The sequence below is a fragment of the Arvicanthis niloticus genome, chromosome 8 (assembly GCF_011762505.2).
Source record: "Arvicanthis niloticus isolate mArvNil1 chromosome 8, mArvNil1.pat.X, whole genome shotgun sequence".
Lineage (NCBI taxonomy): Eukaryota > Metazoa > Chordata > Mammalia > Rodentia > Muridae > Arvicanthis > Arvicanthis niloticus.
Genome location: NC_047665.1, coordinates 28,737,988 through 28,765,215, shown reverse-complemented (window position 1 = coordinate 28,765,215; position 27,228 = coordinate 28,737,988). Strand labels below are relative to the sequence as shown.

At 43.0% G+C, this 27,228-nt stretch overlaps 1 protein-coding gene across 2 annotated transcripts in view; it reads right to left on the bottom strand.

Annotated features, from left to right (window-relative positions):
* Slc22a23 (solute carrier family 22 member 23) overlaps positions 1–27,228 on the bottom strand; it is a 169,227-nt gene that overhangs the window by 114,008 nt on the left and 27,991 nt on the right. For both annotated transcript variants that reach the window (XM_034510687.2, XM_034510688.2), the window contains exons 2-3: positions 14,986–15,089; positions 8,766–8,920 (exon numbers count right to left, since the gene is read on the bottom strand). In XM_034510687.2, the coding sequence (XP_034366578.1) occupies positions 8,766–8,920; positions 14,986–15,089 (259 nt within the window). The remainder of the gene's footprint in view (positions 1–8,765; positions 8,921–14,985; positions 15,090–27,228) is intronic.

The following is a 27,228-nucleotide window of genomic DNA, read 5'->3' as shown; positions in this document are numbered from 1 at the left end:
ATGTGTCTAGATGTCTATGAGGCACATGGGAATGTGCGTCAGAGACTTGAAGGAAAAATCAACATGGACATGCCTTATAATCTAGTTTTCTTTTTCTACTCACTAATAACAAACAACTGCTAATATCAAAAATTATTCTTCTCTACCAAGATAGGGATGAGTCACATTAAGTATAAATTATGCTTAAGAATGGTTGAAACAGTAAAACTTTTGTTATACATATGTTCTACAACAGTTGAAAATTATTGTAAGCTACTTAGCAAGACATACGATACAAGAACAAGGTAATATTCTGAGGCTGACATGAATTAAACCCTATGTTTAAAGTATTTCATATTAATCACTAAACTGGATTAAAGCTGCCTTTGCCACAGTTACTTCTGACATACCAGGCATTTATTGCTTCATCCAAAGGACATTGTTCCATGTCTTGCATCATTTGAAAACATGTTGCCCCTTCCTTGCCTCCCTGTTTACCAGCTTATCTGAATCACCAGTGGCTACTGAGGCCATTCCTTCCTGTCTTGCTCAACCAGTTCTTCACCTGCACCCATTACTCTCCCACACTCTGGTCCTTAGGTGATCTCAGCTATGTCCACAGCCTTCAACTGCTACTTTATGCTGAGAACCCACATTCCTTGTTGTTGAGCCTCTGAGTTGCGAATCACTTACTAAAGCAAAGCTGGAAGATGCTCTTGGGGGACCACCTTCCTAAAATACAAGTCAGCATCTTCTCTTCCCACTCTCCACAAGAGAAAGAGTGGTCGGTAACTTCGAACTCAGTAGGACTTGGGATCAAATTTTGAATCTCTCATACTCTGTGGGAAGCACACACATGCATGTATGCATACACATCTATCCAGGTGCAAGCAGTTATGTGTTCATTTTTCTGTGTTCTTCTCAGACTTCAGTTTTTTTATTTGGCTGTGAGTCCCACCTTGCCCAAGGCCTTTATTTACCTCTTCTTCCTTACGTAGATACTGCAGCAGGCTTCCAGCTCCTAGCTTGGCCTGCAAGGTTGGCCTGTTTACAATTGCAGCCCGAGTGATTCCTCTAAATCACACATCAAAAGGATTTCCTCTCTTGCTTGGGCTCCTTCATTGACTTGCTACTATCCTAAGTTAATGGAGGACAGAATTTTTGTGTGGTGCCCCAGCCTACTTCTGGGGTTTTGCTCGTAGTGATCCAGACTCCAGACGGATTCTAACGACCTTTGGTACCCAAAAACACAGTAGGCTCTAGCCAAACTCTAATGATCCCCAGTACCCAGAAGGCACTAGGCTCCTCAGGTCTTTGAGAACTGTCATCAGATAATGAACAGGAAAGCCAAAGCTCAGGAGTTTCTTTTTGATGCTAACGCTCTTAGTGCAATCAGAGTGCATTCCTGATCTTCCCTTCTTGAACTCAGAGTGTCCTGGGAGAGAGGAAGGTGTGTGCCTCTGTAAACCTCAGAGCCTGATGGTGCCTAGGGTTTAATATATACCCAAACTGACAAGTTACTATATCCCTGGCCCTCAAATGTTTAACAAGGAAGGAATAAAGAAAGAAGTAGCTTTTATGTGTGCTGCCAAAAAAGAATCACTTGAAATAGAAATAAATCTGGCATGGCACAGGGATTTGAATAAGAATGGTTGACAGTGCACTATGGCACTATATAATTTAAGGCATATGTCTCTCTTTTCAGGCAAATGAATGGTTTTTATTTCATTAACAGTGAGCCTTGGCAAACCAGGTATGGTCTCATTTACCCCATATATATTTGAAGGTTTTCAAGAATCCTGGAACTCTTTATTTGTTTTCAACGTGATTGATTTATTTCATTATTTTATTCTCATTCAAGGGCTATGAGGGTGAGGGGAGGGTATCCAAGGGTATGTCGCACATTGCTTTCTTACAATCCCAAACTCTTTCTAGGAATTCCAGCTTTCAGCTGTGTCCTGCCCTGTCCTGCCCTGTCCTGTCTTTGCAGGTGAGAACAGGGAATCCTGGAGGGTATAGCAGGATCCCAGGATTTTCCTAAACCAGTAAATGTGCAGTGAGGAAGGAAAATGCAGATAGAGCAGGCGAGGTCAGGCTGTTGACAGAAAAGCAAGAGCTTAGACCACAGGAAAGACAAACTGTTAACCATTAATCCCACCCAGTCACTTCACCTCCTCTCAACTGGCCTTTGTGCCTCTCCATGTGACCTCCACCTCCGCCAATGCTAGTGATTGACTTTAGGATTCTATGGTTGTGAAATACTCGAACTGGAAGGGTTTCTCTGTGTTTTTTTGTTCTTCCTAGCTCCCTTCCCCCAATTTATTCCAGGAATGAACCTATGCTTTGAACACATTAGAAAATCCATCTCCTAACTTCAGAGGTAGAGACCCAGAAACTGACAGAATTTAAGTCACCTGCTGTGGTCACAGTCATATGAGGGACTCAAGTCAAACCTCAGATCTATCGATTTCTAGATCATTCTATGGATTCTTTTGCGGTATAGACAGTTTTGTTTCAAAGTACAGAGGCAGCATTAGAATTCCAGCATGACAAAACTTGGCCCGTAAGGAACCATACAATTTAATAAGGCTTTTTAAGCTGTAGAGGATACAGCTAAACCCTATAATTTCAACATGCCAAAGGCTCAAAGTATTTGCTGGTTTTGTTTTCGTCCTCTGATTTTGAGATGTATCTATCCTTACCAAATTGAAAGGCCCCTAGGCAGCTGGTACATGTTTTTGACTCCTAGCTTCTGCAAAGATGAGGCACGTGGTTCTCAGGGAGACCTTGTGTTTGCATTGTTAGCATGCAGAAGACAGCACACCCATCCATGCTCTACGGGCCTTCAAAAGTCATTTTTGTTTGAAGGACTGATATAGTTTAAGAAAAAGTAGTCCTCGGTGTTAAAGCATGGCTCCCTGTTGGACAGCTCACTGTCTACTCTGCTCTGTGCTATAGCATCCTGTCTTACACAGGGACTTTATTACCAGCCATATCTATTACTATTCACTGCCACATTGTGACATAAGGAACTCCAATGCTCAGAGACAGGTCAGAACAAAGATTTAAAGGCAAGTGCTCCAGTTCAATATTATTATTATTATTATTATTATTATTATTATTATTATTCTTTTGAGATAGGTTTTCATTTTATAGCCCAGGCTAGCCACAAATTTACTCTGCAGTTCAGGTTAGCCTTGAACTTTTGGTGATCATTCTATCTCAAGCTCCCAAGTACTAGGATCACAGGCAGTACCCACCATACCTGTCTCCATCCCTCCTCCTCTTTTTCTTCCTCCTTCTCCTTCTCCTCCTTCTTCTTTGGCTAATATACATTTATTGCTTTTTTTTTTTTCACAATTTATCTGCAGAATGACTGACAAAGAGCCTTCAATCTGTGGATTCTCTAATCATGCCAAGCTGAGCCAGGAGAAAAAATTTAAAATTTGTGTGTATATGTGTGTATGTGTAGTATGTGTTCAGGTGCGTGTGCCTATACACATGTGCACAGCACAGGAAGAAGCTGGGTGTCCTGCTCTACCATCCGTTACCTCTTCCCTTAAGACACGGTCTCTCACTAAACCTGTGCTATGCTGCTGGCCAGCAAGTCTCAGAGATCCTCCTGTCTCTATTCCTCTGTGGTGCTGAGGTTACAGGCACATGCTACCATGACCAACTTTTGAAAGATTTTTTTTTTTGCATGTTTGAGTATTTGAGTGTGTGTGTGTGTGTACACCACATGTGTATCCAGTGCCTGCAGAGGCTGGAAAGCAAATTTGGATCTGTTGAGAGTGGATTTTTATATAGTTGGGAGATGCCACATGGGTGCTAGAACCCAGATTCGATTCTCTGCAAGAGCAATAAGCTCTGAGCCCCTCCTCCAACTTTTTATATGGGTGTTAGGGATTTGAAAAACAGGTCCTCATGCTTATACAAGCTTTCTCGCCCAAGGGAAAAAAGTCCAGTTAAAATAAAATGGTTAGTCAAAGGCCTATGGTAAACTCTGACACATATCCTTGGTGGAAAATGCCCTGTCAGTAGAGCTGGCTCATACAAAACCAGGTTTACAGCCCAGAAAAATGTGCTACAGAAAAACCCAGGTATTAGAGATGGATGAGGATAGGGGAGAGGGAGAAGGAGTGGGGGAGGGGTGGGGAAGAAGACCCAGCAAGCACATATTCTCATGGAACTTGCCAACAGAGGCAAGGCAAATGTTTGCATTCTAGACAACAAGCAGTCAACTGCTTGTCCAACAGGCAATCTCCATTCTCTTCATTCCATTGCTCAACAAGCTCCATTCTCTTCATTCCACATGTCCGATGCTCACTACTTGGAGCCATTTGGTGCAATCATTCAAGTAAAAAGCAAGAACAAAACAAAACAGAATAGTGGTGATACCTAGCAATCCTGTAGACTGAAATAAGTACCAACGTTTTCAGAAACATAGATACAGCAAACAATAATACAGGGCTTCAGAGGAATATATAAGAATAAAGATAGACAGTATGGTAAGAATACATGTATCATCCTGCCCCTATTTAATGTCTCTTTGAGAATTTAAACTCATTAATGTTATGTCAGGAGGAAAAAAAACCCACAACCCTCCATCTAGAGCAAACCTTAGATTTTTTTCTACTCTATTTGTCAATTAAGTCAAGACTTGGAGTCTAGTTTTGCAATGTCATCAGCAACTTTAGGCACTTTGTAATTTCTCATCACTCTTTGTGTGTGTAAAATTCATCTAGTGGTTTGGGCTGCTTAGGATTAAAGAGGGTAATTATAATGTGAACCTCTATGAGAGAATGTCTCAAGAAAGTTATTCATTGTTATTTAAAAAAAAAAAAGAAAGAAAGAAAGAAACATAGTTACATCTACATGCCTATCTCCAGGCAAGTTCTCTGCTAGCAAAAGGTAACATCCATTGTTACAAACCAGAAAAGCAGAATTATGCAAAGAAAAAGCTAGTGATAGTAAAGAGAGGGTGATTTAATGGCCAGAGAAACTATTAAAAGGTACCTATGATAATATGATCAAATGGTAAGTCCCGAAAACATACATACAAGTAACGTTATACAGACTAGATAGATTATATGAGAAAATATATACGTAAATACATATATATGCATGCAATAACAGAGGCCAAGAATTTGAAAGAAAGCAAGGAAAGCATCTGAAGATTTGGAGAGAGAAGAAAAGAAGGGAAAGGAGGAGGAAAGTGGAGAAATAAAAGATATTTTAAAAACCCAAAAATAAATAAATCAACGAAAATATTTTTAAAAATGGACCAGAGGTGTAACTTGATAGTAGCGCTTTTTGCCAGAAGATGCAAGGTTCTGGATCCTATCCCTAGCACTACAAAAACAAGCAAGCAAGCAAGCAAAAACCCAAAGCAACAATAACAAAATCCTATTATATCCAACATCAAATCAACTTAAAAAACAAAACAAGGCAATAATCTTGGCTTTTAAAAAAACAAAAAAACTTTTTCTTTGTTTTTTGTTATTGCTGTTGTTTTGTTTTTAAAGGGATATGTCCCATTATGCTGTCTGGACTGGCCTTAATCCCCTGGTCTCAAGCTATTCTCCTACTTCAGCTTCCCGAGGAGCTGGGACTAGCATGAGTGCCACAGTATGCAGAGGCTTGCTTGGAAGACAGACACATCTTAAGCAGCACGGGATCACCTGGCCTGTGACATTATGGTCTTAGATGGGAATGAGAGTCATGCTGCAATCAGTTGAATCTGCTTATGTAACCATCTCTTTAGTCCTTGATAAGACTGCATGACTTTCATAGAGAGACAGGAGATGTGATTTGTACTTCTCGTCTGTGTCTTTTACAACTAAATCTAGTGTTCCACCATGTGTGTGTGGGTATGTGTGAATGCAAACACGCTCACATTCATGGGTTAAAAAAAGGAATAACCACCCTTCAATATAGTTCGTGTGTTTCATCACATTGGTCTCAGCAGTAGGGGTGCCAACACTCCTGTGGTCCTGCTCAGACCTGACCTTTCCTTTTGATAGTGCACACACTGCTGCTATTCAAGGACTTCAAGAAGTTGCCAATAATCTCTATTTTATGTCTTAATTACACAACCACTCATCCTGTTGGCAACTTGAAGAAAGCAAAAGTATGAAGGGTAGAACATTTAACCACAGTCTACCTTAAAGCATAAGCCAAAGCAGAATAAACAGAAACCTTAGGCGGCCTTGTAAATAAAGCAGAAAATATCCACGAGTCAGCAGCATTTCTGTTGTTGTTTTTGTTTTTCAAGACAGGGTTTCTATGAGTAGCCCTGGTTGTCCTGGAACTCACTCTGTAGACAAGTCTGGCCTTAAGATCTGCCTGCTTCTGCCTCCCAAGTGCTGAACCACCACCACCACTGCCTGGGCAGCAGCATTTTTTGAAACAATCAGCCTACCCTTCTGGTCAGCTACATAAGAAATCAAAATGGTAAAAAAATGTTATTTTTGCCAGTTCTATTACCAAGCACCTTCAAGATTAAAAGCAGAATAAAGCCCAGGTCTGTTTTGACAAAAGCCAGGCCTTCCCAGCAGAGGCTTAAAGCTATATAAAAAGCTTCTAAATGATGGAGGAGATAATTTGGGGACCATTAACAATGTCACTTGCAAAAAATTAATGTCTAGAAGTGTTATACTTGTCTTTGGAGCTAAGAACTACTTTACACCATAGTCCAACTTATCAGTAGCCAATTTATCAATAAGCAAAATTAACAGGATTTACCTAAGTGCATGTATTAAAAAGCTAACAAACATGCTAACTGGAAATTAACAACTCCCTGCTCTGTTTACTGAGAGCATCTCACTATGTTCTGCCACCAGCACTGTATTAATAGACAGCCCTCAAAATAACCCAGGGATTTTAGAACTGGGCCACCCCAGCCCCTCTACCCAAGTCCACCCTAACCTCATCTATCAATTATGATTTTAGTTCCTTGTTTTCTATTTTCCACTCTCAGTGGTGGCTTGTCAATCATCTCTTAACAAAGCCTTCCTCTTTCCATCACTTAAGCGGGTTCTCAGGCATTGTTCACATCCTTTTGCTTCATTTTAGTTGTGCTGTCTGAAATAATCTTAGTTCATGTGAGAGGTCACTGTGAGACACGTGTATGTTTTCATTGCAATTGCATGGTGTCATGACATTTGAATGTTATTCATGACTTTAAAAAACATGACTTGTTTTTTATTTTTTTAAAACAAAAGATTGATTTAATTATTTATTTGCATGTATGTGAACATGTCTGTGTATGCAGGAAGCCATGGAGACCAGAAGAGGGTGTAGGATGCCCTGGGGCTAGAGCTGCAGGTACCTATAGGCTGCCATACTTGGGTGCTGGAAACCATACCCCAGTCCTCTGAAAGAGCAGTAAAAGCTATTAACCACAGGGCCATCTCTCCAGCCACAAACACAATTGTTTTTAAGAGCTTATTCTACTTCAGAAAAAAAAAATTGGCAGGCTGTTTATACAAATATATACAATAAGATAATTACTAAAGTCAGAAAATTATACAAAACAAAAATTAAACTAAGGGCATTAAGATGAAACTAAGAGAGAGGACAAGACTTGAAGCTTGTATTGTCAGTCCACCACAGGAGCAGCTTCCATTAGTGCTTGGAAGGTTCTGGATGGACTACTGGACCAATATGGTCCAGAGCCTGCTTCAGTGACTCAGTGAATAAGGTCTTATGCTTACTCAGCTACAGCTGTTCATTTACATACTGTGTATGTGTACGGCGACTTTCAGGTTACAGTGGCAGAGCTAATTAGCTTCAACAGACACCCCAGGTCCCACATGCCTAAAATTTTTACTAGCTGGATCTTTTCAGAATGTACAAATAGCCAGGTTTTATGATTCTCTACCTCGGAGATAGAAACAAATTCATTCCCGGTGGGACAGAAATTTAGGCTATCCAAAGAAGTCTTTAACATGCAAATTGAAGAGAACTGGAACTATTCAAATTTTATTACTCTAGAAATCACTACCTAATCTAGACCTAACTCCTCCCTGGTATCAAAAATCGGGAAAGCCAGTCCATTATCTGCCCAGTGATCCAGCAGGTCTTTCCACAGGCAGTGGTGGGGGTGGGGCAGGGAGCGCAAAACTAGCAAATAAAACATCTACATTCTCTCCTGCTGTGTGGGTATGTGGGTTATCTTAGAATAGAAAACAAGTAAAAACCACCCGTATTCAACAGCGGAGATCATATGAGAAACAAATATGGCAGATCCACTGAGTGTTTTCTCTATGCTGTTTCAAAAGAACGAATGTTAGCAAGCCTTGCAGCCTAATGTTCTAGTGCTAAGGCTAGAAGAGAGCACTATGGTCATGCCCAAAAGAAGGTTAAAAATGTGGATTCTGTATGGTCTTAAAGTAGAAGAAAAGCTCTCAATCAGGGTCTGCCTAGTGCAGTCCACACAGATAATTCTTCAGGATGCTCTGCTGGATCCAGGACTGGGGAACCCAATGGTATACTATCAAGTGCACAGAATGCCAATATGGAAACTTCCAGAGAACTCAGCAGCCCCCACGCCAGCCTGAGCTGATCCCCGAATCTCCAAACCATTACTCAAACTTCCATTCTCCTTGATGCCAGGCACTGAGCCCAAGCTGGAAGTTTCTCTGTAACCACAAAGGCATCAAGAGTGTGTGTTTCCCAAGTGCTACCACCCCCAAACTAGCACGCACAGTTCCTGCCCAGTACCTCTCAGGCTGCAACACTTGGGCTGATTTTCATAGGGACTAGTCGTGGCGGTTCCTACTTACGTAATGCATACAAGGTGAGGATGATTCCAGCCAGGCAAAATCCTTCAAAGAACCTGAGTGTGCTGAACATCGTCACATTCACCGACAGTGCCACAGTCAGTCCAAAGATGAGGATGAGGATGGTGGAAAACAGCAGCACGGGCCGCCGGCCAACCCTGCATGCCAAGAGGGGAGAAATCAGGCATCAACGTTAAACAGGAGGGCAATGGTCAAAGCTGAAACTCAGCCTCCAGTGAGCGCTCTACACATGTGGAAAGAGCATGGGCTATGTGTGTTCATACTTAGACCCATGTCACTAGATCATGCCTTACTGCCGTGGAATAGAGGCTTCCTGTGGGACACTAAACCCACATCCTCATCTAGAGCTAAGAGCAGATCGCTAACAGCTACTAGGAGAGAGAATTATGACATGGCCCTGATTCCTGTTGCTGAGTCCATCTCTGTGTAAACAGGGACACCTCAAGGCAAGAGAATAAAATCAATAATAACTCCCCAAACACAAACCTTGACACACCCAGCATTAAATGTCTCAAGAAATTGCCAACCTTTGGAACTGGCCCAAAAGTAAACACAGACATGGAGGAAGGCATGTTCTCCCGTTGTTACCTCAGGGAGGAATCTTGTTTCACCAGCAGCCTATAGGTCTAAGGTTGAGCCGGCTGCAATTTGCTTCAGCTACATGACAACGTGTAATTCTAAAGGGACCACAGGGATCACACACTAAACCTAGACACTTTGAACTGTAAATAAACGCTCTGGTGTCACCGTAGACCCTGCAAGAAAGGATAGTGGTATACTGAGTTCACAAACCACACACAGAGCTGACTGATGCATGATCAGTGACCACTAGGGGACAATGTACCTGGTGGCAGTCAGAGGGCATATGGGATAATCCAGATTCAATGGAAACTGAAAAGTCACGAGTTCCCTAGTCCCTATACAACCACCCACTTTCTCCACTTATTACAGGTAAAACTTTATGGCAAGCTGCAGCAAACAAATTTAACATATCTGGCATGGGCTAAAGGATAGTTTACAGAGAGGTTGGGGGAAAGAGGAAGCAAGGAAATCCTGGCCTGGTGCCCTAAACACCATGTAGCTTAGCTAAATGGCTTTAGCCATTTACATACAGTAAAGGTGGGAGTGGGCGGGGCTGGGTGAGAGTAGAGAGTGTTTATGAGAACATTTCCCAATCTCCACAAGGATGATAGAAATGATTTAAACTCAGGGTGGGCAAAGAACCTAACTCTATAAACACATTCAAAATCATTGAATTGTGCTCATTAAAGAGCAGGCTTTGTGTGTGTGTGTGTGTGTGTGTTTAAATGATCTCCCAATTAAAGCTCATTTTTCAGATAAAAAGTAATGCAAGACCTTGCTCTGCCTCGTCTCCTACAATTTTAATTTATGTAACAGGTAATATAAAATAAAACACATGTAAATATATATAAATATATAACAGTAGTATATAATTTTTAAAATATAAAATGTAAATATATAAAATATAACATTTAAACAATGATATAAATACAAAGTAACATATTTTAAGAAAACATGAGGGTAGGCACAACAGGCCAGCCTGAAACCCCAAGCTAAGTGATTCGGTTTTCATCTTCCTCCTGCACTTCTTGCTGCTGTTTGATATGGCCTTTCTGTGTAGCCCAGTCTGACTAACCTAGAACCCTCTGTGTAGCCCAGGTTGGCCTCAAACTGGCAATGCTCCTACCTCCAACCTTCCCAAGCTTTCTGATCTCAGGCACCAGCCCATTTCTTCTTGATCTTCAAACATGCTTTTTCTTGTTCTGATTTTGTCTTAGAAAAGATGCTTGATTTTTGGTTTTAAATTTTATTAAACGAACAAACAAACAAAACAAAACATACTACTCACACCCTTCCCTGATCTCTTAAACCAGTAAATCATTACACCTGCCAATCAGTGGGGGCTGAAGGGCACACCTGATCTCTGAAGTCAGAACTCCTAAGTTCTGCATCCAGGCTCATATCTCATCATTTCTGAGCTATGTGATCTTGGGAAAGCCTATGCTTTCTCCATTTATGTCTATGAGATTTGTGTCAAGTGTGGGAATGTACCAGCCACTCAGTGATTATTCACTACAAGGGAGTTACAAGCCTCGTGTGAGCTGGTTCCCCAGATTGTGATCAGAGGCAGGTGACAGCTGAAGCCTTTATCTTTTAGGATCTTCAAAGATTTCCCTATCTGAATTGAATTCTTAGAATGATTTTGTTGTTGTGGTTGTTGCTGTTTGTTTGTTTGTTTACCTTGCTGGGCAAGAGGGACTGTGAAAATGGGTCTCACCTCAAATGAGCTGATTTTCCAAGAAGGGCAATATGAAAGAACTTGATTTTACTGGTTCTGAAGATAGAGGAACCCAGAAAACAGGTGGCTGCTAGGGACTAGGAAAGACAAAGAAATGGCTGTTTCCTGCTCCCCCCAGTCTCTGGGAAAGAGACTTTTTTATCCCAATGACACCCATGTAGGGACTGTGAACTGTAAGATGATTAATTTGTGTGGAAGCCACCAAGCATGTAATAGTTAGTGACAGCAGTCACAGGGAACTGATACTGCATCTCCAAATAGAAATCCCATTCCAATAAAGTGACTGGAGAGATTTAAATTCAGGGATCGTTTATAAAAGACGAGGCAAGCTGGCAGAGAACCTGCAGGACAATATCCACTTTGAAGTTTCTATCAGCCAGGATGGGGGAGGGGACAGGTAATCACACATATGTGAGCGAGAGAGGCACTGCATAGAGGAGACCTGGAGTGTTGCAGAGACAGATGTCCCTTCCTCCCTGAACATCTTCAGCTTGTATCCCCACAGCTACTCATCCAGCCTATTACTGCTGTCATAAACACAGGCAGTCTCTCAACAGAACCCTGCCCTGAGAGTCGCACACATAGCTGAACTAACATGTTGTCTAAAATATTTTATTATTTTAAAATGTTTTATTACTTTAAGTATTAATATGTTTGTGTGTGTGTGTGTGTGTGTGTGTGTGTGTATGGGTAGGCGTGTGCAGTATATGTGATTTGAAGAGGTCAGAGGAGGATGTCAAATATTCTGCTCTGTCATTCTCTACCATATCTCCTCAGAACAAGGTTACTCATTGTCTTAGTCAGGGTTTCTATTGCTGTGATGAAACACCATGACCTAAGAAACTTGGGTCGGGAAGGGTTTATTCAGCTTATGCTTCCACATCACAATTCACGGGAGGAAGTCAGGACAGGAACTCAAGCAGGGGAGGGACCTGGAGAGAGGAGCTGATGCAGAGGTCATGGAGGGGTGCTGCTTACTGGCTGGCTCCTCATGGCTTGCTCAGCCTCCTTTCTTATAGGACCCAGGGCCACCAGCCTAGGGATGGCTCCACCCACAATGGGCTGGGCCCTCCCCCATCAATCAAGACTGCCTACACCCTGATCTTCCCTGATCTTCTGGAGACATTTTCCCAGTTGAGGATTCTAGCTTGTGTCAAGTTGACATAAATCTAGTCAGTCTTCTCACTTAACCTAGGAATAGGTCAGCAGCCAGCAAGCCTCCCACATCCTCTTGCCTCTGTCTCAATAGCTCTGGGATTAGGTACATATGGCCATGCCCAGCTTTTTACACAGAAGCTGGGGATTCAAACTCAGATCCTCAGGCTTATGGAGGAAATGCTCTTACCCCTGAGCCAACCCAGCAACTCCAAAACTCTTTAAGAAAAGCAGCCTTCTGCTTCAATGTCTGTACACGGTGGCTGCAATTTTAGAACGCTTAACCCATGCCTCCATCAGCTTCCTCATGCAGCCCTGAAACTGACCCTGCTCTGAGATACGGAGTTCCCTTAAGGAGGGAGGGGGGATTTCTTTTAAGGTACAGCTTAAGCAGAGAGTAAAATATGCCTCCCACCCCCCAAAAAAGGTAAGGAAGGTGTGAAAAACACGAAACTTGTCTCAATGGAAGGCCACACAAACTCTCTCAAGCATTTGTGATGACTCCCTGGGGTACCCTGGCCTGTCTGCCCAACCTTCAGAAAGCTACTGCAGAGAGCTGGGTTTGTGTCATCAGACTCTGGTCACACTGAGCAAGATCCAACCTCTTTTAGTCTTTTGTTCCCAGACTAAGGCCTAGAGTGTGATCAGGGAGGCTGCTGGGTATACGTGTACAAGAAAGAACTGGACACAGCTTACACCTCCATGGATCAGTTCTTTAATATAACTCTGCATTTCCTATTGCAGTAAATCACTTGCAGAATCAAGAGCACCATCAAGTCTGCACTTCTCAGAAAGGAGGGCCATAGGTCATACTGGTATACATGTATAATTTCTGTCAGTGAAGTTCACTGGGAAGCAGTGCCTGCCAGATTAGTAGAGCTTGTGCTAAAAAGCTAGCAACCCAAGCATCTGGTTAAATAAAGCCTTTACTTTCCCCATCTTTATCCCCAGCCCCAAAATCTAGATAGTCTCTGGCACAGACTTGCAGAGATCACTGACAGTTTCATTGGTGAACACAAGGGATGTGTCTATAGGAAGCCCTGGAAATGGTGATTTAGCAGATTCTGGGCTCACAGGAAATCACACTGTATGCTCACAAAAATAGACACTAGTTTGAGGAAGGAAATTTCCAACCCTTAGAGTGGTCTGAGAACTCTCTGCAACCGTTTCCCGGCTAGCTAACTTTCTCAGCTAAGGAGGATATTGAAGGCATCAGGAAAACACACACACACACACACACACACACACACACACACACACGAGTCCCTTGGAATTCCTAACATTCTTATGTTAGCAGGCCCAAGACAGGATGATTCATGCACATACGCACACACATACTCACACACAGAGAGAAAGAGAGAGAGAGAGAGAGAGAGAGAGAGAGAGAGAGAGAGAGAGAGAGAGAGAGAGAGTCTATAAAAAGAGTGGGATAGGAAACAGCCACTCCATATTTTTGTCCTTAAGTAGTCCAGTCCCTGACATTATCCAATTGTCTCCCCTCGTGGACACAGCACCACAGTGTCCTTGGAACCATACAATGCTTTAAATAAAAGTGCTGTGGTATGCTGTCAAAGAAGCAGTTCTGGGCCACATGGTGTGGTCCTGACTGTAGCTTACAGTTGACCGGACTTGGAAATTGACTTAAACTTCTGGGCTTTAGTTTTTTAGCAATAAACAATGATCATAACAGCACCTACATATAGGTGTATTGTGAGGATCGGTTACTTTAATGCATGGGAATATCTGATACTTCCTGGTACACAGTGATCAGTAAATAATGGCCTCCTTTTTTTTTTTTTTTTTAAAAAAATTCTCTATTTACTCATATGTGTGTAAGTATTTTGCCTGCACGCATGTCTGTGGGTCCTTTGAATAAGCAGCAACTGCTCTTGACCACTGAGCTATGTCTCTAGCCCCCAAGCAGTGGGTTCTCGTGATGCCGTTGCCATTATTAGTATCACTAACTCAGCTTCTGTCTCCTCCTGGTCCTCATTATCATTTCCTCCTGAACCACACACTTTGCTCTGGAAATCCACCCCTCCTTACCCATCTAGAACACATTCTATCTCATCGCTGATGTCTACCCTTCCCTTGTCCACAATGCCTATCCATTACCCAAATGCCATTAGGTTCTTTTGTCCTCCCAACACTGTCATCACAGAGGCAGCTCCGGGCTAAGCCAAGGACTGTCTTTTTAAGGTGTTAATCCAGATTGACATTTATTTCCATTCATAAGGTGAAAGGTCTCCAATTCCTTCGCCATTTTGTTTGTTTTTAGGTTTTGGAGATAGGGCTTCATTATGCTGCTCATGCTGGCCTCACTGAACTCAAGCAAGCCTCTCCGCCTCAGTTCCCGGGTAGCAGAGAGTACAGGAGCATGCCAACTCACCTGGCTCTCCATTTTAAAATGTATTTTGTGCATTCACCCACTTGGTGCCCCACTGTGCATCTCCATGCTCAAGCTCCTCCCAACTAAGCATAAATTATCATAATTAAATGTGGCTGCAGGCTAGTCTTGAATGCACTTAAATACTCCCTCCCACTGGTCTGTCATGTGCACTGGTCAATTCCTTTTTGGCTTCAATCTCCAACTGTCTTCCGTCCTGGCATAAATGGCAAACAGAGCAAAGGCACAGTGACCCAGTGCTAACCCTGACCACTCCTCCTTAGCTAGCAAAGGTGTGCTGAGCCTTCCAAAGTCCATGTGTCAGGTGTGTTGGTACTCACCAGTCAGCAATGCATCCAGTTATTAGGTAGCCAAAGATTAATCCAACCAGTAAGGAGAACTTAGCGATATGGACTTTCCAGGCATTATCACACACAAGATCCCACTAGAGAGGGGCAAACAGAAGATAAATCAGAGAGACGCATACACAGAACTAGTTGCACTCAATGACAAGGACAATATGGTAACCTACAAGGGTCTTGGCATTGTCACTGGGACCATATCACATGTGCCATGGAGAATATATCATTGTGGGGCTGCTGAAAATCCAATGGGAACTCTAATTTGCCTACAAAATGAAATGTGGTTCTTTAATCTAAACAGATTATCTGTGTCTGCAAGAAGCGATGCAGAAAATCTGGGGGATGTGTGGACCTTCTGTCCCAACCACCACAGGAAACTGAGGGAGAGGAGCATGGTCAAGACTGGTGACATCCTGGTGACCAGAGCCCTTCACATTTCACAGAGTTGCTGGAATCCAGGTGATGGGAAGGCTCAGGCAAATTTCTTATGAGATGCTATAACAACACAGAGAAATGAAAGGCAAGATTTGCATTTCCATCCCCATTATACCCTCTAAACTCTAGTCTCAGAAAAAAAGAGGAGTTAATAGTAAATGCTGGATTATGAGCTTTATATATTCTCTCTCCCCCACCCCCTTGTAAATTGTCTTTACACAAATTGTAAAGCTAACTACACTACGGGAGTCTTAGACTTAGTCTATTTTGTGCAGTTAAGTTTCACTATTTCATAGGAAAAATGAAAATGATTCTCGGAGCTGGGGAGATGGCTTAATCCATAAAGTACTTGTCATACAAATGTTGAGGACTTGAGTTTGAATCTCCAGAACTGACATAAAGCTGGGTATGGTAACGTTTGCCTGTAATCTCAGAGCCCCTACATGGAGATGGGACATGGAGAAAGGAATCCCTGTGAACCCGCTAGACTGGTGTACACAGTGGTGAGCAACAAAGAGACCCTGTCTCAAACAAGATGGAAGGTGAGAGTGGCATCGGAGGCTGTCCTCTGACCTTCACATGTGTTACAGCATGTATGTTTACCCACTCACAGACATACATTCATGCATACACATCATTCACATGCACATACAAAGGAAGAGAGAGAAAAAGATAGAGGGAGGGACAAAGAGAGTAAGGGAGGGAGGGAAAGAGAGGTATCTTTAATTATTATCTTTCCTATTTGCCAAAGTGGAAGAGGTCTAAGGCCATGTGCACTCACACACACACACACACACACACACACACACACACACACACACACAGAGAGAGAGAGAGAGAGAGAGAGAGAGAGAGAGAGAGAGAGAGAGAGAGAGAGAGTTAGTTTACCTCTAGGTCAGAGGGACAACTGAATGGGGAAAGGGTGACTGGCTGGTGCTGTTTTGTGTTGCCATCCACCCTCAGTGGCAGAAAAGCCCTTCTGGCTGATGCTACAGTTTGGAGTTTTTGACCCCAGGTTAAAGGATTACAAGGGTGGTAGGGTACTGATCCCAGCTGGAGATATGTTCCACCATGGGGAAATTTAGGAACGTTAGAACAAAAAGTGTACCTGCGGCAGCCAGCAAGGGCGAGGGTTAGGGGTGGAAGGTATGGGGCCGAAACTGGATCTAGATGCTGTCTTCTTAGGTGTCTCTAGCTTTGAGCCTCTGCCTATAGGGAACCTAGAATGTAATGCCAAGGATTCTGGTACCCCACCCCCACTTCTACCACAGGTCTGACCACTTTCAAACTTCTGTAGAGCACAGTGGAGGCCAAGGATGACAGCTATAGGTCACGGCTTAAGGGGAATTTGGAAGGCAGTCTGTATCAACAGTTGCCAAGGAAAGAACCCAGCTTAGACAGAGAAGGAAGGAGCCACCTGTCACTGCTCTGACTTTTGCCCGGGACTCCTTGGGATACTTGCTCCCCCATGCTTCATGGCAGGATCCAGACTTAGAGAGAGTAACTTACTCCTTCATCTACTGAGCTGGTTCCAGATGGTCTGAATCAAAACTAAGGAAGAAAAGAAGGCAAGAAAATCAAGCACAAGCCTCACAAAGGCCAAGAAGGATGGTTTGGGGTTTGTTGTCTGGATGTATTCATGTGTCTGGGGAGGAAAGCTACTGGCTGACTGAAATGTCACTTCAGAGGCAGGAGTTCCTTAAAGGAGGTCTCGAAATGCTACAGAACCACAGGGGCTCCACTGCCTGGGAATGAGCAGGAAGCATAGATTTGGGAAGCTCCATTCCCAATGCTCTGAGTGACAACTCCTGCAGGAAGGCTCAGCAGTGGGAGCTGACAAGCTGTCCAGGTGAGCCTGAGCCATGTGGACTGACTGTCTTGCATCCGAGAACCTCCATAAGAGCTGAATCTGCCTTCCCAAGCCACAGTGGAGCCAACTCATGAGCTTCACCACCCCAGGCTTCTGTTACCTCCCAAGAGTAGGAAGAAGCTACTAATATGCCACAGGAATCACAGACATCACTGCTGACTGCACCTTTGTCCACTTGTAAGTGAAATGGGAGGCTCCAAGACAGCTAAAGTAGTTTCTTGGAGACAGCCTGGGAAGCCAGCATTCACTGATGTTTCTAGAAGAAACATTTGATAATAAATATCTTTCTAAGGCCAGAAGGGCAGGCTTGGTCTTAAAACACGTTACAGCTTTGTCATAGGAATGTGTGTGCATTGTTTTCCCAGCTACGTGTAAACATTCTGAGAGAAGTGGCACCTTACTGGTTCATCCCCCAGCTACACTGCACCTGTGTAGACGTCAGCCTGGCATACTCTTGGCAAGCACTAAGCTGGCCTGACCAGGTTGCTGCCTGGGAGAAGCACACCAGCTGTCGTCTCTTTCATTCACCCTACTTTTTAACTCCTTACACATCTCTCTACCAAGACTCCCCATTGATGAGTTTACTCAAGGTTAAATGATGCAGCTGGGCGGTGGTGGCGCACGCCTTTAATCCCAGCACTTGGGAGGCGGAGGCAGGTGGATTTCTGAGTTCAAGGCCAGCCTGGTCTACAGAGTAAGTTCCAGGACAGCCAGGGCTACACAGAGAAACCCTGTCTCGAAAAACAAACAACAACAACAAAAAAAAACCCAAAAAAACAAAAAAACAAAACAAAAAAAAAGGTTAAATGATGCAAAAGAGCACATTACACCTATATATTAAATGGCCGGGAAACAGGAGACTTTAATAAAAACATCCAGGGAAGTGGAGAAAATAGCCTGAGTGTTTTTGCCAACTCAGTCACCTGAGCAATTATTACACCCAGCCCGGGGCAGCCAGGCCCAATTTAGTTGCCACCTAATAAGTTGTTCAGTAGTCACCTCAAAGTGACCCCTATCAATTAACAATGCCGGAGTGGAAAATTATTAGAACACGGAGGGAGACTGAACTCCCTATCGACATGCTGGCGACAGGAAAGGAAGCCTGGTTGGCATCCATGAGCTCAGCCTCTGTGGGGAATCACCCAGCATGGGGTGGTGGACCAGAGAATCCAGGGCAAGGCAGCCACCTGTCCCTACAGCTTCCTCAGCGTGATACATATCTCAAGTTAACAAGCACTGTGCCTAGGAGCACCCAGCAGGCTTAGCAAGATACGGGTTACTCATGCTGGGACCCACCTACACCTACACCCTCGCCATCCTGGAGGCGCATTCCACTAAGCTTTGGGGGAGGGAGTTGAGTTGGAGGAGTTGGGCTGGAAATGAGGGAAATCTATAAAGTTGGCTCCCATGTTTAACTTCTACAAAAACAAAAACAAAAAAACAAACCAAGAACTGTACTGGGCACGTGAAGTGTGCCCTCACACATCGTTATCTGGTAAAGACTCTACCAAAGAATTTCAGAAGTATGAGGAAGCTTCGACATCCCCTGGCTCTCAAATTTGTTCTCATTGCTATAGATAAGATCATGCCGATTAGTTAAGCAGGAAGTTAAGCTGAATCTTTAGGATTTAAACACTCCATCAAATTAAAAAAAAAAAAAAACAATCTGGAGCAATGTTGTAAAAAGTCTAAGACCGGGGCTTAATGATCTGGATTACCCTCCTCCCCCCCATCGATCAATCATCAATACCAGCAGAACATCAGAAACCTTTCAGATATGCAACCTGAATGTCTATCTCTTGTTCCACTACAGCTATAGCCATCCTAATTTCTAGGGGTGAGGGAGATGCTCACTGGACAGCTAAGAGAGCAGGAACCTTCTCCCGGTGAATATTCCTGTACTGTGTGCTGTAGGCTAAATACACTACTTCTGGGACCTTACAGAGGTTTCAAATGTGATTTAGGGTCTGTTAATCAGGGGCACACAACAAATAACTCTCCATGCCATCTAGTTCTAATCTCTGGGATGACTTGACTTGAAAGAGATCAAGTTGTTGGAGTGGATCAGGGAAATTCTGCTCTGCTGGACAGATCTGGCGGGAATCTAATCTTAGGGCCTACAGCTCTGATGGTGACTTTACAAACAGTGTGAGTCTGGAGCCAGTAGCTGGAACAGTGACTTCCTAAGTCTAGTTTTCCAACTGAAATACTGGGCAGGCTGGGTATAAAGTGCTGTGCTGAGATTCTTTCTGGAGCCCCAGCCTGTAGCTGTTCTAGAAACCTAAGAGGCACTGTTGCCTTGCATTTAACCACTGTCTTCTGCAATACCTACAGCAAGGCAAATTGAGCCCCTTTCTTGATTGAATGTCCTTGAAAAAGAGTTCCCAAGGAAGATGTGGGTGAAACCCCCAGTCTCCAGCAGCAATACACCCTGGCATTAACTCTACCTCCTGGAAATCCATTCCCTAGAGAACAATGGGAGGCCCTCTAATGAAGCAAGTTAACACTCCATCAGCAGGTTTAATAGGGTCATAAAAGCTTGAAGCCGCAGCCCATTCCATATCCCTCTCTTGCCTTCTCTGCCACCAACCTCATTTCAGAAGCATCCTGCAATACCACAGGGGTGTCTGCCCTCAGACTTAAGGGCAAGACAAATGATTTCACACATCTCATTCTATATGTTAGCTATGTGTTCTGTTCAAAAGATTTAATTAAAACAATTTTAAGAGACAAGAAAAACATAGTAGGTTGCTTTTGTACCTGTAGATGTTACGGAGAGACTACAAGAAATAGAAGTCGTATCATTTTAAGGCAATTATCAAATTTCTTGACTTGTTAGAGTGGAGAATTGTCATAAGGAAACTAATTGCATTTCTCAAGAAGATGGAAAAATGGGACATAGAGAAAACAATTGTCAGTAATAAGGAATTCCCTAATAAAATTTATAAGAGGGATCTTTGTAAAGCTGAAAGAAGATAAGTTACTTATCTGATTGTGGAGATCAAATATCTGTGTTAAAAACTAACGGGAGAAAATTATCTAAAGAAATGAAAGGGTGGGGCTGGAGGGATGGCTCAATGGGTACAAGCACTGGCTGCTCTGCAGAGAACCTGGGTTCAGTTCCCAGCACTCACATGGAAGCCCATAAGTCTGTAACTTCTGTCTCAGAGGGTGCATTGCCCTCTTCTGACCTCTATAGGCACCAACATGCATGTGGTACACACACACACACACACACACACACACACACACACACACACATTCATACATACATACAGACAACCACTCATACACATAAAATAAAAATACATAAATCTTCTTTTCAAAGACTGATAGATGTTTTTAGTTTGTTACTACATTACTAACGTTAATTAGTTAAAATTTCTATACACCAAAGCATATCATAAATAAAATTATAGATACCCACATTTATAAAACTATATCCACAGATCTCATACTTAATATCAGTTATTTTCCTCTTGTTTTATTCTTAGCATACAGACTAACATGTGTGTGAACATGTTTATATGAAATATAAATGAGTTAGAAAAGACCCATGAAATAATTGATTCTGTTAGTGAAAAACTGAGAGAGACAAAGAGGTGCAGATCTGTACAAGGCGTGGCAGCATGAACTCTTTTTCTGGAAGAAATCTGACAATATATAGCTCATTATTGTAAGTAGTATCTACCTTTCAGCCCGGCAAACTTCACTTTGGGTAACATTTTTCCCAAGGAAATTTTCAGAGATGCCCACAGAGTTTCCCTATGCAGTGATATCACCAGTTGTAACATGTAAGATGTGAGTTCCTGAGAAAAGGTCACTGGGAACCATGTGGCCACTGAAAATTCTGCTGTCAAAAACTAATGACTAGCAAAACTTTCATTATGAATTGTAGTGTCACCATGCAAAGACTCAGGACAAAAGCTGGTGTCAACAGGGAAAAGAAGGCATTCCAAAACATCAAGCCCAGGAGAGAGCCAGGAGATGGCTCAGCAGGCAGAGGGGTGGGGGTGGGGGGTACTGCCAAGCCTGACTGCCTGAAACAGATTCCCAGAGCTCACAGGGTAGAAAGAGGACTGACTCCCCAAATGCTGTTGCTCATGCACTGATCACACACACAAACACACACACACACACACACACACACACACACACACGATTTAAAAAGAAAAAGTTGGAAGATTACAATGGAAACTGAGTTTTATTTTCCAGTTCATACTATTCTTGTAGTCCTTAAACTTATCACGATTAACTGTCAACTATAACATGGTGATAAGGGTAAGACAAAGCTCATTAAAAAAAAAGAGAGAGAGGATATATATTCCTTTCACCTTTTAGGGGATGTAAATTTTCATGCAATCTAAAAATCAGAGACTGGGGATATACTTTTGTTGGGAGAGTGCTTGCCTAGCAGGCACAAAGTTCTAGGCTCTCTCCCCTCATGACAGAAAACTCAGTGTGGTAGGACATGTCTGTCATTTCAGATGAAGTCAGCAGAATCAGAAGTTCAAGGTCATCCTCAGCTATACATGGAGTTTACGAGCAGCCCAGGATATATGAGACCTTATACTAGTCAACCAGTAAATGCACAAATAATATGTTTAGAAGAGTTTGTTTTTTTTTTTTTTTTTGCTGTTGTTTTGGGTTTTTTGTTTGTTTGTTTGTTTTTAAAACACAAAGTTGGGTACAGTAGAACATGCCTGAAGTCTCAGCTACTCAATTGACTAAAGGACAGTTATTGTGAACCTAAGAGTTCAAGGCTAGCCTGGGGTAACTCATCTCACTGCTGTTTCAAAGCAAACAAATATTATAAAAAGAAGCTTTGCAGCAGGGCACAGTGGTGTCTGCCTTTAATCCCTACATATGGGCACGCACAGCAAATGAATCTCTGTGAGTTCCAGACCAACCAGGGCAACAAGCGACACCTTTGCTCATGACTCGTGGGTAGAGAGCTGGAAAGACACCTCAGCTGTTAAGAGCACTGGCTGCTGTTTTAGAGGACCCAAGTTCAATTCCCAACACCCACATGGCAGTTACAATAACCTGTAATTTCTAGTTCCGAGGGCTCTGATATCCTCTTCTGGCCTCCGAATTCACCACACACATTCGAGGTACACAGAAATACATTCAGGCAAAACACACATACACAGAAAATAAGTTAACTTTTTTCTTGTAAAAGAAGCAGCTTGCAACAAATTTCACAGCCTGAAGTCAAGCCATAAAGTTTGCTTTTTTTTTTTTTTTTTTAATGAATGTAAATTGCCCCTAAGATCTATTAGGGTAGAGTTCCTCATGTAAGCTTGTTACTATCAGCAGACCACTGGGTTTTGCCAGCTACTGTATGAGCTGCCTGCTTCGAGCCTGAGCACAGTCATTTGAGGTAGAAGGAAATATTTCAGGGCATGCTACAGAGAAGACAAAATGGCTTCAAATTCCAAAGATTTTCATAAAACAAAATCTCCAACTGGGCTGAGGAATGTAGAGAAATATAGGGTCATTGCCTTTTCTCTCTAAAATAGCATTTTGTAGCCTCCCAGGAACCAGTGTGTTATGTACTATGGAGGTGCTTTATGCTGCTTTTAATCTAGAAACAATAAGAATTGTAAGAACATACCCACATGTACATATGTGCACACAATAGACGCACACACACACAGACATGCAAAGGTTAGTCACATATGGACAAAAGCAATAGTCTCCACAAGCCAGACTGTAGGAGTGTGTGAGCTACAATTAGCTTCTCCACACACAGGCAGCCAAGGCCACCGTTTTTAGTATTTCTATTCTAGCAGTATACAGAGTCTTTTTTTTTCTTAAAAGACTTCATCAAGATTCAAGATATACTGCCTTATTTGAAAAACCTCAAGCTCTCTGTGCATTCTCTCCTCTAAGCTCATGCTCCAGTTTCAGGAGGCCTGTTGTCAACAGTAGCCAACACAAGTGCCAATTAGAGTTGGCGTGCTTGTGAGCTTCCTTAAATGACATCATCAACATCCTTGCCAGGTACTCTGGGGAATTTTTTTTTTTTTAAAGTTTTGTCTCTGGTTTTTTGTTAATTGCTATTGCAATTGCTCTTCGTCTTTACTTCCCCCATTAACCTACTGCAAACAAAACAAAATCAAACAAAATGAATCAGAAAAACCAACTAGAGCTTGCTGGAAGAAACTGTAGAAAAATGAATTGCAAGCTTGTTTGGGCTAAAGAGAGAATGGGCCCCTGCTAAAAACCGCTGCATTCCAGTTTTGTTTTGTTTTTGTTTGTTTGTTTGTATTGTTGTTTTTGTGTTTTTGCAGGAAACCCACACCAAAGCCACAGTATTAAAGTTACTTAGGGTTCTTAAATATCCTATGGCCCATTTTTATGGCTTAATTGTGATTTTCAACACACCCAATCCCAGACAATGCTTCATTTCCTTTCCTAAAAGCATTCTTGGGTCTAGCTTCCCTGCATTTACAGTAGCTCTCTGGTGCACAAGGGCAAACTATGATGCTCCATTGACCGAAGCCGGAGCTCCCTCCGTTTTTACAAAACTGGATCATTTTTTCACAGTGCTAGAGATGGAGAACTGTGCTCCAGCAAGGTGTACAGGGAAACAGAAGCATCGCCACCTGGCTGTCCTCTCGCATCAGCTGATGTGGAACTATTTCTGGAAAAAATGATCCAGGGAGTCACTCCTTTCCTTGTCTTTAAGAAAGAACTACGTGGTAGCTCTAAGCAGAGTTCAATACTGTAGACAACTCTTATTCTCTTGATAGAAACCTCTATGTCATGTGTGTGTGGGGAGGGGGTGGAGTTCTACAGATGTCTACAAGGAAGCAGAAACTGCTAATAAGCAATGCCTTCTATTAACCAAACCTTGAGAAATCTTGCCCTGATCCGCAATTGTGTATTTTATTAATGACCATCACCTGTAAGGAAGGACGGTCGTTAAGAGCCAATGGTATAAAGACACGAGAATGAGGGGAGGGAAGAACCCAACTCTACAAAGCTTCAAGTGTCAAGACATCCCCCATATTCTCAGCAAAATCAAGAGATGCACACTAATTTATTCCAAGTAACAAACACTGCCACTTGAGAAACTCCGACTTGTGTCCTGAATAGCTCAGAGGGCCTCTCCTCTCGTGACACGGTAATGAACAAATCTGGCCTGTCACATCAATATTTAAGCACACCCACGCATTCAGGAAAAAAGCCAAGTGTGGGAAACTTCTGACTGAGATCAGAAAACCCTCAGACTGGTCAGCCATGCTGAGGACTTAAGGAGAAAACCTGGCGAAACACAGCTCCCTGAAGTTCTCTCTATGCACCACATCTCCTGTCACAAGCCTGAACTCCTGTTAGGACTGAGTCACACCCTGGACCTCACCAGCTCCCTAAAGCCTCAGGACCCTTCATGGAACTACTCTCCTCTGTGCCACCCTACTCTGTCTGCCCCTGACATGCCTGGCTTAGCATTTACTTGAAAGAATAAGACAGCTCTCCCCACCAGGGACTAGGGTACTCAGCACCAAAAAACCACCCCTCCAACCCAAACCTGTGCTCACCACATTCAGTCAGTGTATGCTAGACCTTCCCCACTGCTTATACGTTTTCCTGTCAGTTAGTTGATGGTACCCTTGCAAGCAGAAGACTAAGAGAAAGAGGTGTGGATTGCAAATGCAGAAATGAATATAGTTTTACATTTCCATCAGGGCAATCATCTCAGCTGAAGGTCTCTCTCCTAGGCTAGATCAAGGCCCCTTCTTTGTGCTTCTAGAACATTCTACATTCATGATAAAGACCCAGATGATCGGATTATACTGTAATTGCCTGTTTACCAGTCCTTTCATTAGCTCAGGAGCTGGAAAACTATAGCCTACGGGCACAGCACACTTGTGCACCTGTTTTTGGAAATAGTTTTGTTAGCAGACAAGCCGCTCTTCATCTATATGTCAACTATACCTGCATATGTGTTACAATAGCAGTTTGCTGGCTGTAAAGATGACAGCATACTCCCGTCCCCTCCATGCCCACAAATAAAACAATAGTTCACTATTTGATCTTTATAGCATCACCATCGTAACTCAAGTTTGGATGTCTTTGTGGGTGTTTCTGGAAACGTTTAACTGAGGAAGAAAGATCCACCCAGAATGTGGGTGGCATCGTCCCATGTGTTGTGGGGTCTCAGACAGGAAAAAAAAAAAAAAAAGGAGACCGTGAGCTTAGCATCATACACATCGTTCTCTCTACTTCCTAACTGTGGATGCTGTGTGACCAGTCACCTCATGCTCCTGCCTTGGCAGACCACAGCCTCAAACATAAGCATCAATAAATCCTTCCTCTCTTACATTGCTTCTTGTCCGTATTTTGTCACAACAAGCAGCAAAGTAATTAATGCAAAAGTGTCTTTTCCTTCTGGAGACTGGGTTTCCACTTGTGGCCCACACAGGCCTCTAGCTCTAACCTAACAGTTTATTGTATTCCAGGTGTGGGGTATCATTTTGTCTTATTTCTCTATGCTTACTAATTAAGCTAAGGACTTGGGGAGGAAGGAGGGGCATTGCCCTGGAGGACTCCTGCTCCCAGAAGTCAGAGGCTCCTCACGAGTGCTGTGTTTGCCGAGCCACAATGTTTATATCCTTACTCCTTTGTTTCTTCAAGATTTCTTCAAACATATTTTATTTAAATAATATATGACAGTATGCAAAATTTATGCCAAAATGTAGTTTTGAAATGTTGTACTCAGTTGTTTACTATGAGTTGCATTTCCCCCCAGGGAAAGACATTATTGTTTTATTATTAAAATTGACAGAGTGATAGGTGCTTGGAATTTTTATTTTTAAAAATAAAGAATTCCTCTTTAAAAGAACAAACGTAGTTCATAAGTCAAGCAGGCTTCTTAGATACTCTGCCAGCTGCTTTGAACAGACTGTCGCTCACTCATCCACACAGATCTGTTTTACAGGCACTGCCACCCATGGGGGTCGAACGGTACCTGAATGAGACCCACAGGAGTACAGCAGGGACTCACGGTGACAGCACAAATTTTTAAGTCTGATGGACAGGCATCTCTGATCCAGTTCTGCCTTATGACGGCTGTGTGAAGGTCAAGGAATCAACCCTTGCACAAGCTCTGTTTCAACATCCTTGGTGTGGGAGGCACAGACCGTACAATACACAGTTGCTGTGAGGGGCTAGAGCAATGCTGTAGGCGGGGCCGGGCAGTGACTGGCACATGCTGATGCTTTCTGTTTCATCAGCCTGCTGAGCTTCCAAAAAGGTTTTTTTTTCATTAAGTTACACGGAGCTGGTCTGACTACGCTTTAGAATTCTACAGCATGTCCTCACAGCCAGCATTAGGTAGAAGGGAGGCGAGGTGAGGATAGAAAAGGCCAGTGAGGACCAGCTGTGCTCCCAGCTGCAGCGTTACACGGCAGTCTCCACGTTTTTCAAGTCCTCCTAGATCCAGAGCATGATGCCCTTCACTGTGACCTTCCCAAAAGTATCCTAGGAATTGCAACCCAGCTCTTCTCAACACTCCCTGCAATCAGCCCTTAAATATACCATCTCTCTGACCTTGAGAAAAGAGGGCCAAGATGGCCCTGCAAAGCTCAAGTTAGACTCCAGTGGGTGCTGAGTTTCCCTCCTTGAATGGTTAATCTCCTATAAACGCTCTGAAGAATTGGCAGTGTGACAGCCGAAGGTGACCAAGCAGTCTGGCTTCTCCTGGTCTGGCTAGGGTTCAGCTGGAGCTCAACCCTTCAGACACAGCCCTTGGGTCCAGAGAGGCAGAGGTAAGGCTGCCCTCCATGCAGACACTGGTGAGAAAGGGCCCCTGGCCATGTGGGTGCTTCTGGCCTCTCTGGGGACAAGATAACTAAGAAACAGTTGTTCAAGATGTCTTCTCAAATCAAAGCAGAAAGCACCTGCAAGCT